At 33.9% G+C, this 14,439-nt stretch overlaps 1 protein-coding gene across 1 annotated transcript; it reads right to left on the reverse strand.

Moving 5' to 3' along the window:
* Positions 1-242: 242 nt before the first annotated feature.
* On the reverse strand, positions 243-5,274 carry LOC131949829 (zinc finger protein 501-like). The gene is made up of 4 exons (XM_059311837.1): positions 5,201-5,274; positions 2,458-2,554; positions 2,124-2,226; positions 243-1,914 (listed from the first exon to the last, which is right to left on the reverse strand). Exons 3-4 carry the CDS (start codon positions 2,140-2,142, stop codon positions 530-532), a joined length of 1,404 nt encoding a protein of 467 aa, XP_059167820.1. The 5' UTR covers positions 2,143-2,226; positions 2,458-2,554; positions 5,201-5,274; the 3' UTR covers positions 243-529.
* Positions 5,275-14,439: the final 9,165 nt, after the last annotated feature.

The raw sequence follows: 14,439 nt of genomic DNA on the forward strand, positions 1-14,439 counted from the left end.
AAGATATTTTGTTGGCACTTAAGGCGCCATCCATCTCCTCTAATTAAAATTATACAACTTGATTACCCATCTGCATTAATCTAAAACTTCATCAATGTGACTAAAATTGGTCAGATGTTTTAAGTACAGGCAAGCTGGGTCAATAAACAAAATATCAAAGAAAACTCATGATATTTAAAAATTTAATGTTAACACTTAACAACAATTAGAATTAAATATAAGAATTCAAATTTCAACAATAATTAACAGATACAGGCCATCCTTAGAATAGTGCAGTTCTAAAATCCCTAAAAATATGTCAAATCTCAAATAAATTTCTAAGGACCGATTTCATTTGTAGGTTCTTTGATGGTTAAAACAGTTTCTTTCAGACAACTCTCAGTGCAAAACATTCACCTATTACCACATTTGTAAGGATTTTTTCCTTTTTTAATACTAAGGTGGCTTTGTAATGTAATACTTCAAATGAAACATTTATACATGTATTAAATGTGAATTCTGAAAATTTAAAGTCTGTGTGAAACTTTCATTATGCTTGTGAAACGTGTGGTTTTTCTTCTATATAAATTCTAAGGTGTCTTTTCAAAAGTCGACGATCTCTAAAACATTTGCCACATGTCTTACACATGTAAGGCTTTTCTCCTGTATGGATTCTAAAGTGGCTCTGTAATCCGTTACTTTCTCTGAAACATTTACCACATTTCTCACATATGTAAGGCTTTTCTCCTGTATGAACTTGTTGGTGTCTTTGTAACTGTGGAAGCTGTTTGAAACATTTTCCACAATTGTCACATTTGTAAGGCTTTTCTTCAGCATGAGTTTTAAGGTGTTTCTGTAATCCATGCTGTATTGTGAAACATTTACCACATTTGTCACACATGTATGGCTTTTCTCCTATGTGAATTTTAAGATGGTCTTGTAAAGTTGTGCGCTGTGTGAAACATTTACCACATTTGTCACACTTGTGAGGCTTTTCCCCTGTATGAATTCTATAGTGTCTCTTTAAGAAACCATAAACAGCAAAGCACTTACCACAATTGTCACACTTGTAAGGCAGTTCTCCTGTATGAATTCCACAGTGTTTCTTTAAGAGACCATATTCAGCAAAACACTTACCACAATTGTCACACTTGTATGGCTTTTCTCCTGAATGATATCTAAGATGTTTTTTTAAAGAGCTACCTTCTGCAAAACATTTACCACATTTGTCACAATTAAAAGGCTTTTCTCCTGTATGAGTTCTTTGGTGGCTTTGTAAATTGGTGTGTTGGGTAAAACATTTCCCACATTCATTGCAATTGTAAGGCTTTTCTCCTGTATGAATTCTTAAGTGTTTGTTTAACTGTCCATTATCCTTAAAACATTTATCACAATTGTCACACTTGTATGGCTTATCTCCTGAATGATATCTAAAATGTTTTTTTAAAGAGCTACCTTCTGCAAAATATTTATGACATTTGTCACATTTGTAAGGCTTTTCTCCTGTATGAATTCTTAGGTGGCTTTGTAAACTGGTATAATGTGTATAACATTTACCACATTTATCACATATGTAAGGTTTTTCTCCTGTATGAATTCTTAAGTGTCTCTTTAATTGTGTAACTGTTGTAAAACATTTACCACATTTATCACATATGTAAGGTTTTTCTCCTGTATGAATTCTAAGATGGTTGTTTAATGAACCACGCCTAAGAAAACATTTATCACACTGTTCACATTTGTAAGGCTTTTCTACTGTAGAAATGATATGGTGTTGATGAAAGTTTAATGACTGGGAAGAAAGTTGACTAGAATTATCAATGAGATCTGAGCTCCTGTTGACAATTATATCCCTGCCATGTTGGTACTTCAAATGTGCTTGCAAATAAGAAAGTTGTGTAAAAGCAATTCTGCATTGCTGACATGGATAGATACCTGTGGAATTTTTTTGCATTTTTTTTAATTTTAAGACAAATTTAAAGACATTGCTCAGAAGACTAGACATTAATCTTGTGATGTCTTGTTTACACTTAAGTGATATTAGTGGACATGACAATCATCAACATTAACAATACAGAATAAGAGACTCATGTAGAAAATTAAAAAGCCCATTATACTATAAAGAACTAATTAAATGTATTTACCACTTTCATTGCTCTCCATGTTTGTTAAACTGTTCTTGTTTACACCACCAACCCTCTGTACCTGTATGCCCAGGTCTCTGGCATAGCTGTCACCATAACACACCTAAAAATTTCAAATGTCTATACTAGTCAACTCAAACATTGCTGTCAACATAGTACACCTGAAACTATAAAAATACTGTTCTACTCTGGTCTACTGAAACAGCTGCAGAGGCGTAGCTAGGGAATTTGAGCTGTTAAGATTATAGACTGCTACTTGGCTTTTTACATCAATTGTGACATCAAAATACATATTGTTTAGGACCGTTACTGGAAAAAACATCCCCAAACTTACCAAAAGGGGCAAAGCTCTTTTTTTGACAACATGAAAAAAAAGTTGAAGGGGGCCAGAATGGGTTGTTACATCTCTGCATACTTGTCACCATAGTAACCTGAAAATGTCAGAATCCTGTTCTAAACAAGTAAATATTAGATTTTTACTTAAAAAGTATTTGGTTTTTCATCTATTTATTTTCTCTTCAACATCTGACATAATCAGTAATAAAAAAAAAGTGTATGATAGTAATTACGAGTCATAATACAATCTAGATAATTAGAGTAAAGGAAAAATAAAATGGGTGCAAGTCTGATAAAGTTTCTGTTACTCTTTGCTAAAGTCTACACTTTTTTCTTAACCTAAACCATCACCGTAAAAGAAACTATTACCAGAATTGGGGCTTCAAACCAAATCGGGTATCTTTAACCACAACCAAATTTTTAACCAGAACTGGAAGTTTAACTTCAGACTGAGCTATAATCAAAACCCAGAAATAGAATTTACTTTTGGCACAACTTGAACAAAAATCAATTAAGCCTCTCATCATAATCTTTTTCTTAATCCCGTTTGTGTCCAAGACACATGGGGTAGATAAAGAGTTCATCTGATTCACTGACCTCGGCATATGGAGGGATAGTATGGTCAGCACTATGCCCAGCCACTGTGGTTTCCTTAGTGCAAGTTAGGGACTCACTCAGGGACGTTCCACTGAAGGAACCCAGATTTGAACTCAAGACTCTCAGGTTAGCAGTCTAGCTCTCTACCACTAGGCCACGCCGACCCTAGCCTCACATTATAATAATAGTAACATTAATCTGAGAATGCCTCTTTCCTTGTTAATCAAAAACAATACATTGCAACAAACCCTAACCCTTTTTTGGGTTCAGAGGTTATTTCAGGTCTGCTGTCAGTTGACAGACAATTTATTAAATATTGTGGATATAGATTATACTTCCCCATACAAAATACAATAAAATAGGAAATAATTAAAAATGAAGTGAGTAATGCTACTAAATTATTCAACATTTAGTCATTGAAGTAAGTAGTAAGTAGTAGTTTAACACTTTGAGCTAGATTTAAAATATACTTGTAAATCTACATTAAATTGGCGTTCTAAGATGTGAAATATCACTCCTTTTTTGCTTTTTTTGAAGTATTTTTTTTTCCAATTTATCTTTTCAAATGTATCGTAGAATCTAGTATGGTAGTAGAATCTTGATATATTATGGCTTATCGTATACACGTCCTAAAACCTTATAATGCCTTAGTGAAAAAGTAGGCCTAATAGTAGGCCTAAATGATCACAAAATGTCATGTTATATTAGTTGCGTAATTAAGTGTGGTGTTCACTTGAATTAAAATTAAACCAGTAACATCACCAAACTATAGAATCTAGATCTATTCTGATAATTATAGAGTCTAGGTCAGTCTAGGCTAAAACCTCAAAAGTGGAGTTAAGGTAAAACCTTAGTTTAGCACAGGAAATTATCTGGTAATATTTGTTGAGTTTTGTAAACATAATTAACGGTAAACCATGGTTTATTTAACCATTGAAATGTATAAATATAAATAAAGTCGATTGTAGTCAATTAATTCTTTAAGTTTAATTGACATAAATAGGAATAAAATAATAGTACATTTTAAAACTATTTGATAAAATTTTAAAAAAGATATAAATAATCAAGTCAAATGTATTTTGTTTAGTAGTTTAAAACATTCAGTAATTTTGATTAATTTTTTGACTTCCAGAGGATTTGTGATAATCAATTTAGATCTAGTTATAAATTAATAAATTATTCGAAGTGACTACCCGGGGTTATCACGACCGGTACTAGTGTCTTTTTTTTACATTTTATTTTTTTCATATTGAAAACATGACGTGTGATTTTTTTAAATAAAATTTCCAAGCATCATCACTGGCATGATTGCTTGCTTACGTTTACTATCCAGTGAGTGGAAAATCCCACTAAGGCCCCTGGTCGGTGAGGTCCCTGTGAGTTCAGCAGGCCCAAAGCATACGTCATAAAATGAACACAAGTTTACAAGATACTAAGATAGTCTGTGTCTCCACTTCACTTCTCTCCTCCCCCCCCCCCCCCCCACCCAAGCAAATTGAAAAGTTCACATAGGCTTAATAATACAGATTGAGAATTCAGATCTACTATCACGCATGCTAGATAGCTGTAAAAACAATTTACTAAAGGCAGTAAAGGGCAGTTTGATTTAGCTAGATTGCTGCTAGATCTAGGACTATCATCTGACCCAATACTGTTTTTTTTACAAGTACCAGATCTAGATCTATGTCAACATTAAATATTAAATTTCTAAGACGAAAAAAAAATTCGACCAGTCCTGATAATGATATCAATTTTTTTTTGTCAGATCGCGTGCCACCTAGGGTAAAGAATAAAGATTTAGCGTAACGCGGAGTGCGGCCTAAATTAAATTATTAGTTTAGAATTAGATTTTTTTAAGTCTAGATTCTAGATCTAGATTAGATTCTAGACTAGAATCTCGTTAGCTGCTAAGTCTAGGCCTAGATCTAGAATAATCTCTAGATCTAGACTCTGGAAGATCTCTAGATCTAGTTAAAAGTTAAATAAAATTATTACGAAAATGGCAAAAAAGGACTAGATCTAGAATCTAGACTAGAGTCTAGAATAGTCTAGACCTCTAGATCTAGATAATGTTTAGTAGCAGAAATATTTAGCCAAAAAAAAAACATAAAAATAATTAGCAATACAAACTTGGGTAATCTTACGTCTATAGATTAGTTATAGAATCTAGATCTAGTCTAGTCTAGATCTAGCTCTAGAACTTACAGGCCTAGCGTCGGTTATTATTCCGTAATGATACAGCAGTAAAAAACAAAACCATTGAGTTGTCTGTCACGCCGTTCCGGAAACCACCGGAAATACTGTAATTTGGCGCCATATTATTTTTAATAATGAAAAAATAAATTGTGTGTAGACCAGGGGTCTCCAAACTACGGCCCGCGGGCCGGATGCTGCCCGCGAAGTCTTCTCATCCGGCCCGCGGAGATGTTTTTGTCCAACGAAAAATCGTTTGTCGGTGATTGTTGAGGAACTTTGCCCAGAAAAAACTGGCCCCCAAACTGAAATTTGATAGTTAATGCGGCCCTCGGACTGAAAAGTTTGGAGACCCCTGGTGTAGACCTAGGCCCTGATAGATCGGGCAGCCAAATAATAGTAGGACTTCGTCATTATTTTGTTTCAAAGCCTAAAATGAAGTAGATTTTGATCTAGTTTTTTTTTCAAGAAATAAACTCAAAATAACCACGTTTTAAAATTAGAAATTTAAATAACGGCGCATGTAGAATGTGCTCATGTGTTCAGGTGTGTAGGGCTCATCTGTACGTGCTGATCAGTGAATTATCAGTGGCGTAGCTACCGTAAAGCTAGCGTAAGCAAGGCATAGGGACTCAAGGCAAATAGGGGCCCTTTTCTTTTTTTTTTAAACTTTTACATTGGAATTTTTATTTTTGTGTTATAAAAAAAATTAAAAAGAAAAAGGAAATTCAGTTTTTTTTTCTACTGTAAAAGTAATCAAAATTTCCAAAAAAAGGCCATCAGATCTTTCAATAGGGAAGGGTTGTACAGGGCCCATCGGTATTACTAACACTATAGGCATTGTTGCATTGTCGGGCACGCGGATGAGAGAATTAGCCTATACATAAACTTGAACATTGACTCTGTTGTGAGATTGGCATCCGGCACCCGCAAATTTATACGTATCGCTAAAAACTCTTTTCTCCACCCAGAGCCGGCGTTAGGAATATGCAAGGCCTAGGGCCAACAATATATATATATATATATATATATATATATATATATATATATATATATATATATATATATATATATATATATATATATATATATATATATAATTAACATAAATAAAATTAAGCTAATAAAGTTGTTTAAATTGTTAATGACTAATAGTTAATATATAAATTAATGCCTTTGAGATTTATCTAAAAAAAAAGAGTGTTAATAAGCACAGAATTGTAGACAAATTACAGAATAAACAAAACTAAAGTAATTAAAGTTGAAATGAAATAGAAAAAGATTGATAGCTTATGGACTTAGCTTGAATCGTGAATATACACTGGTTACGAATTGTGAAAACAAACTATGTTTTTGGATATGCAAAAGAAATGATACTAAAATGTAATCATGGACGCTCAGTAGGGTGGAGCTTTGTGGAGGATGGCAGTTGTGGGGTGAAGTAAAGGGTGTATTTATTAAATCTAAGGCTACATGCTGTTATACCCTAAGGAAAGGGTAACTAAGTTCAAGTACTACGTTAATGAGGTTTGTGTTTATAGAGCGTCCACGTATTACATTACCGGTCATGATTGAGGTCTCACAAGAGAAGGTTCCACCGCCACAAACCTGCACCCCCTTCCTCTCTCAACTCTCTGTCTCCAACGAAATTCCATCCATCCATGATTACAATTGAGCCATTTTTTGGTTAACAGCCGTAGAGAGTGTCTTCACATCAAGCTAATTCGAAAATGTGTCAATGTTTTTATGCTAGTTTTAACCGTAATCACAATTTGTTTGTTGATCTAATTTATCTCCAATCAATATGCCGCTACTTAAAGATTTTTGTTTGTCTGTCTCATTGTCCTTTATGCATTAATACACAAATAATCCAATCACCAAGAAACACTGGGAAGTCGTTTAGAATAGTTCAGACAAACATCTACTGACAGTGAAATTTCCTACCACAACCCCACACATGAGGAGCAGTGACTTCCCCTCGAAGAGAAGCCAAAAAGAAACTCCTGCAAAGTTTTCTGCCATTAAATTTTTTTTTTGTTTCGATCGGAGAACGGCCCCTTGACAGTAAGGCAGTTCGGTTTGCCACCCAAAGTTTCCCAGCGGCATTCTTAGCACCTGGGGTCAGTTAATTGGGTGTCCTGCTCAAGGGGTCAGGGTTACTGCTTAATTCAACGCTCAAACTGCACAGGTGAATCAGCTGGCGTCCCTAGCTCACCTCATCACTAAGGCGCATACACTTGATTTAATGAGCGCCATGCCCCAAGGATACGGAGGGCTACTATAATCAATGGCTAAAGAAAATAAAGGGTGTCCTTCAGCCACCTCGGGAGTAGTATACATTAGGCGACCCGAGTCTCTCCATTATTATGGTGTTATGAAACAAGTTGTAAATAAGCCCTTTGGGTCAGTAACTTGGCCATCCTAAGTATCAAACATATATAAGCAGCTAAATTGGACTTCAAGGAACATATTAATCACTTTTCAAACTTATAAAACAAAAATCTAAATAAATTATGAGCAACTTTTAAAAATTTGTAGTTGGTTAGTAGCGTCACAAGGTTCGATATCACCCGGTGCGTTTAGTAAGTGTAACCTCCACCCCGTCTAACAGTTTTGCATTTCCTCTGGAGTGTTATCCCCTCTCCTTAATATTGTATTATTTCACTGAATAAAACAAGTTTTGACAGTAAATTTTACGAGTTTTCGTAAAGATGTCACGCCTAAATTGTGAGACCCGAGCCCTGTAACGCTACTGTGTCACCTTAAATGTTACAGGTTACTTAAAATGTTACAGGCTTACAGTTAGTTTGTTTATACTAGGTAGTCCAAACTGAAATTAACTATTGATTGCAGACTTCTGGAGTGATTATGTCATGAAAGAACTTTTAATTGTAAGCTCTATGCCACAAATTTTATAAAAATATCTTAATAAATAAAAAAGTTATGCGATTTTTAAAAAAGCAAAATTTGGTAAAAAACTGATTTTTAAAAAGTGCCATTTTTGAGAACCCATATTTGCTAAACTAAATAACATAGAAGTGTAGAAATTGGTAAAGTTACTGCAAAGTTTGTAATATATATGCCCAATTTTTTTCAGTCATCTAAAATGAGTCTTTCTAAGGTAAAAAAAATAATTGAAAATGACAAAAATGCGTTTTGGTCACTTTTATTTTTATAATTTTTTTTTTTTTTTTTTTTTGCTTTGGACATAGAATAACTCTAAAACTATTGTGTTGGTAACATTAGCAGGAAGAATGTGTTCATTATTTTCAAAAATCACATGAGTTAAAATATTATTTTAAAAAAATGCCACAGTTATCTAGAGCAGGAGAAACAGAATCAAAATTTAGTGGAGTTGTAATGTAATCTAATAAAGACGTGATGCCTACAAGTAATGCAGCAGTTGCTGCTACATTCAAACCTATTGGGTTGATAACTGCTTTGGGGGAACAGTTTTTAAAACGACAACTCCACATCTTTGTATGTCTTGTTTCCCCCAACCTTGATCTTGTGGAGCATCAAGAGTAAGTGATATGTTTTGGGAACTGTAGTTGGGGGGGGGGGGGGCTTGGCCTTCTTCCCTTCCCTTATAAGGAAAGTTCTGGATAGGCCACCATAAATGTCTCCAGCTATGGAATAAATAATTGATTTAGTGATTAATAAATTATAATTAGATTTACTACTAGCCTATTGTGTAGGCCTACTATTTGTCCTGTGACTGTAGCTGGAAACATGAAAAAGCCTGAAAACACCTTTTTGTTTAAAGTAATTTATACTTGATAGTATATTTTGAACATTAATTCTATTGAATGAAATATTCGTTGTTTGTGCCACAATGGTTGAGATATCCAATGATGAAGATGCCATACTGTGGTTCTCAACATCATATATGACAAATTAACTGTCCTTCAGTGTTACTATATGCATATAAAATAAATAAATAATGAGAAAAACTACTAGTACTACTTACACTTACAACTAATATAACATTTAAAACTAAGTCACAACATGTACAATCTTACTAAATTGCACCACCATCTAAAAATTGATCTGGTACATTTTATTAAGGAGACAGGCGCAGACCATTTCACATTATTCAGCAGGGGAATCAGAATCAAAGTGCACAACAGAAAATTAAAATTTATCACATTAGTCCTTAAAATTTAGTGTCTTTTGTTTTAAATAAATTGATAAAAATGTATAGTTATTATAATTATAAGTTTCTTTTGTGTTTCAATAATATTTTATAAGTATTTAACCTTCGTTCCCTGTAAATAATTGAGTTCGTCCACATAGTAACCACAAATGTCTGGTGGCCATTTTGAATTTGTCGATTCATAATTTTGACGCGATAGTCCAGATAAACTGTAGTAATACGACCCTATCATTAATCCCATTCGATAGATTTTAAAGAATTAGTAAACACTAGCATCTAATAGTTAAGTGCATCCATATTTTAAGTCCCTAGAATGTCCTGAATTAAATAGCTTCACGTTTAAACACACCATGTGTACAAGCGTAGTTCACACGCTAAAACAGTGGACTAGTAGCGTTCAAATTTACATTAATAACGTGTGCTAATTAAACCAAACTGACATTCAAACTTAAAATTCATTTATTAACATGGAAATGAAACTTTAAAAATGATACTTACAACTAGTTTGAAGGCTCTATCAAGGGTAAAATCCGTTTAGCATCATCGGTCGTCAACCTTTAAAACCGTTCTGCGGGCAACTCACTCGGGGCTGAAAGTTGACTCGAGGGTTATATGCTTATCGAGGGTACGTAAATCAGAAAGACTTGAAGTAGTTATAAAAGTGAACTTTACATCGGTGTAAAGATTGAAACAGAATTAGTTTGTTTTCGTGTATATATCGTCATTTAAAGTTTAAAAACTGACTTTTTAAAATGAAATAAGCAAGTTATTTTTTCAATTTATACATCAAACGATAGACTAGAATTCGCTCTTTAAAATGACATTAAGATTATGCTTCTACGATGCTTCGTCGCGAAGCCGCAGCCAAATGAAACAGTGTGGGGTCGATCGGTACACGCAAAACGGTGAAATTTGTTGACGTAACTGATACTTTTCAAACAAATATAAAACACATTCAAACATGTGTTACAGAAATAAAAATACCAGATTACGACAGATAAAGGCTTAAACTTTATTGACATATAATTTTTATTCTTATAGGACAACTAGAAGTAGAAAAAAATTATTTTTGAAAACCGCAAAAACTGACCCTAAAACGCACTTTTTCGCCAGTTTGGACTACCTATTTATACATAAAAAAGATGTAAAATCAAAGGTATTTTACGTTACGGGGTACTACATAATAATTCCGTATAAATACACAACTATGGACGTATAAAATACACAATTTACAGATTGACGTAGGGGCCCAATAAAAAATTTTGCATAGGAACCCAAAAATCCTACCTACGCCACTGGTGCTGATCATCTTGAAGTTGTGTGAAAATGTGTTTATTTTTCTGCATATTTATTCAGCTTCCTCCCCCCCCCCCCCCCCCAAATTTCGGTCGGCGCATAACGCAGGCCATATAGAGAGGGGGGGGGGGGGGGACAAAATCCGACACATTTTTTTTTCACAGTGATAGAATAATGGTTTTGTAAAAACAAAAAAAAACTAATCGATTGCAGCAATATTTGTCCTACAGTAACTAAAACACAAGAAACCGAATGTGAAACAAGAAACAGAAGAACACTGATAAAAGCTGAAGAGCACTGAATAATTTGTATAAATATGTAGGCTATACAATTCATGTATGTATTTTGATGTAAAACCTGTTCTTGCCGCTTACCCTCGGAACAAATAAAGAGAGAGAAAAAGAACTGAGCTTTATATATTATTGTTATTAATGTAAAACCATATGTGGACTAAGCATCTATCAAATATAGCACCTCTAGTCTAACCCCCACTGTGTACAAAGCACCACTGTCCAAACCCCTACTGTGTACAAAGCACCACTGTCCAAACCCCTACTGTGTACAAAGCACCACTGTCCAAACCCCTACTGTGTACAAAGCACCACTGTCCGAACCCCTACTGTGTACTAAGCACCCCTGGTCTAACCCCCACTGTGTACAAAGCACCCCTGGTCAAACCCCCACTGTGTACAAAGCACCCCTGGTCTAACCCCCACTATGTACAAAGCACCCCTATTCTAACCCCCACTGTGTACAAAGCACCCCTGGTCTAACCCCCACTGTGTACAAAGCACCTCTGGTCTAACCCCCACTGTGTACAAAGCACCTCTGGTCTAACCCCCACTGTGTACAAAACTCCTCTGGTCTAACCCCCACTGTGTACAAAACACCTTTGGTCCAACCATTAATTAATGCGGACAAAGTACCAGCGTTATGTACAAAATTATATTTAACAGGGAAGAAACAATTTTGAAAATGATCAATACATAAGTAGATCTATATTTGTTTTATTTGTTTTTATAGCTAAGTAAAACCAAAAACTAATTTTTAAAAATTAGATATAAAACTGACAAAATGCTTTACAGTTTTTTTTTTATGTATCAAATTTTTAAATAAACACAGCAAGTTTATTTAATACTAATGGTGTCACCAGGTGCCCTCCTCTACTACATCTGTATAATATCCTTCGGAGTGGTCTTATTTAAATGTTATTTCATGGAGTGAGCCAGATAACATTTTGTTGGCACTATGGTGTTCACCATCTTCTCATACTTTATACAACTTATCTGCCTTGATCTAAGATCTCAAAAAAGTAACTATGTTATAAGTACAGACAAGCTGGGTCTATATAAACAAAATACCAAAGAAAAAGCTTGATATTTAAAAATGTTATGTCAACAGATAACAAGAATTCAAATTTAAAGAATTCAAATTTTAACAATAATCAACAAAAAGAGGCCATCCATTGAGCAGAGCTGTTCAAAAGTCCCTTAAAGTGTGGTACATCTCAAAGAAATGTCTAAGAACCAATTTCATAATTAGGTTCTTTGATGGTTAAAACAGTTTCTTTTTTCAAACAACTCTTAGTGCAAACATTTACCAATTACCACATTTATAAGGCTTTTCTCCTTTATAAATTCTAAGGTAGTTTTGTAATGTAATACTTGGAATAAAAAAAATTGAGGTCTGTTTGAAACTTATAACACTTATCAAACATTAGGTGTTTCTCCTGTATGAATTCTAAGGTGTCTCCTCAAATGACCATACTCTCTAAAACATTTACTACATTTCCTACACATGAAAGGGTGTGAATTCTAAGGTGGTTCTGTAGTACTTTGAAAGAAATATTTAACCGCTTATAAGACTTTTCTCCTGTGTGAATTCTAAGGTGGTTCTACAACATAGTACTTTAAAAGAAACATTTCATTAGGCTTTTCTCAAGTGTGAATTGTATGGTGTTGTCTGTTAAAAACCTGTACTGCACTGGTCACACCTAGGTGAATTCTAAGATGTCTCTTCAAGTGACCAAGCCTTGAAAAACATTTACCACATGTCTTACACATGTAAGGCTTTTCTCCTGTATGGACTCTATGGTGGCTTGTTAAATGTGTGAGCTGTTTGAAATATTGACCACAATCATCACACTTGTAAGGCTTTTCTTCTGTATGAGTTTTAAGGTGTATCTGTTATCCATAATGTGCTGGAAAACATTTTCCACACTTGTCACACATGTAAGGTTTTTCTCCTATATGAACTGTACGGTGTATCTTCAATAGGCTAAACTCTACGGGTTAGCAGTCCAGCTCTCTACCGCTAGACCACTCCATCCCCTGGATGAAAGATGTAGTAATGCAACAAAGACAGACAAACAAAGAAAAAGACAGAAATACATTTATCTATATGTATGTATATATATATATATATATATATATATATATATATATATATATATATATATATATATATATATATATATATATATATATATATATACACTGGTGTGTGTGTGTGTGTGCACTTGCACTATAAGAATGTATCTTTAATTACCCCTTACGAGATAGAAAAATATATTTTACACATTAAAATATAGGCCTAAACTTTAAACAGTGACACCCCCCTCTCCCCCTCCCCCCCAGTAAATAATCTGGAAGAAGCCATGCACACTTTAGCTGCAATTGTTTACCCTACCTGTTGTGCCAATACAGTTTATATAAGGAAGTAAAGGTTTAAGTTACCTGACTTGTTATACCTACCATTTAAAAATAACAAAAATCTTAACACTCATCACAAATAACATCACATATAACATCACATATAACATCACGTGTAACATATCCTTACACAAGTCGTAATCCCATCCACCCAGCTGTGTGCCACATGTCCATGGCAATCAAAGCAGCTACAAATCTACTAAAATTTAATGTGATTTCATTCAAATTCAATTTATTTTTAAAACTAGAATGTTTCCAGTTTTTATTTTCCATTAAAAAAGAGACAATTAAACTGAACAAAATAAATCAATATATTTCATACATACTTTGTGACTCAAATATATACAAAGACGATAGCTAACATAAATTTGCAACTAAAATTTAAAATGTGACTCCCATTTGAAAAATGGCTTACATAAAAATGTTACTTACATTTAAAATGTGACATGGTTTACATTTGCAATGTAATTTATAATGTAATTTTTTAAAATGTGGCTTACATAAAAAACAATAAGCTGTAGGGAGGTGGAGCTAAGTTTCTCTATTTTTGTTAAATTTAAGTTAATCAAGAGTGAATCAAGAGTTAATCAACACTAAAAAGATTGAACAAGATGCAACACAAGCTGACACAAGACTGAGGGCTAGAAAGTCACCAAGTTACAGTAGCACAAATCAATTCATAAAACTTAAATTCAACTGAAATCTGTTAGTGTAGAGACAACTTGATTTATAACACCAGAACATAAATGACATCTTTTTTTGTTAAAATTCCCCTGTGATTATAGTATGAACAGTAATGTACGGTGGGGGAGGTGGGTGGATAGAGTACCATTTAGACAGTTAATGCTAACAAAAGATTTAATTTTGTACACAATTTAAAACTGTGCATCTAGATTAGTACTAGTCATGGTTAAATACATTAGGAAGCTCCACACCATAAGTGACATAGTGACACAACTGGACAGAAATATAATTTCCCATTATTTCATCAAAAGAATCAACTTAAAATCATCAGATTATGGTCGTC

The sequence above is a fragment of the Physella acuta genome, unplaced genomic scaffold (assembly GCF_028476545.2).
Source record: "Physella acuta isolate Inbredline_101_S28 unplaced genomic scaffold, ASM2847654v3 ptg000063l, whole genome shotgun sequence".
Classification (NCBI taxonomy): Eukaryota; Metazoa; Mollusca; class Gastropoda; family Physidae; genus Physella; species Physella acuta.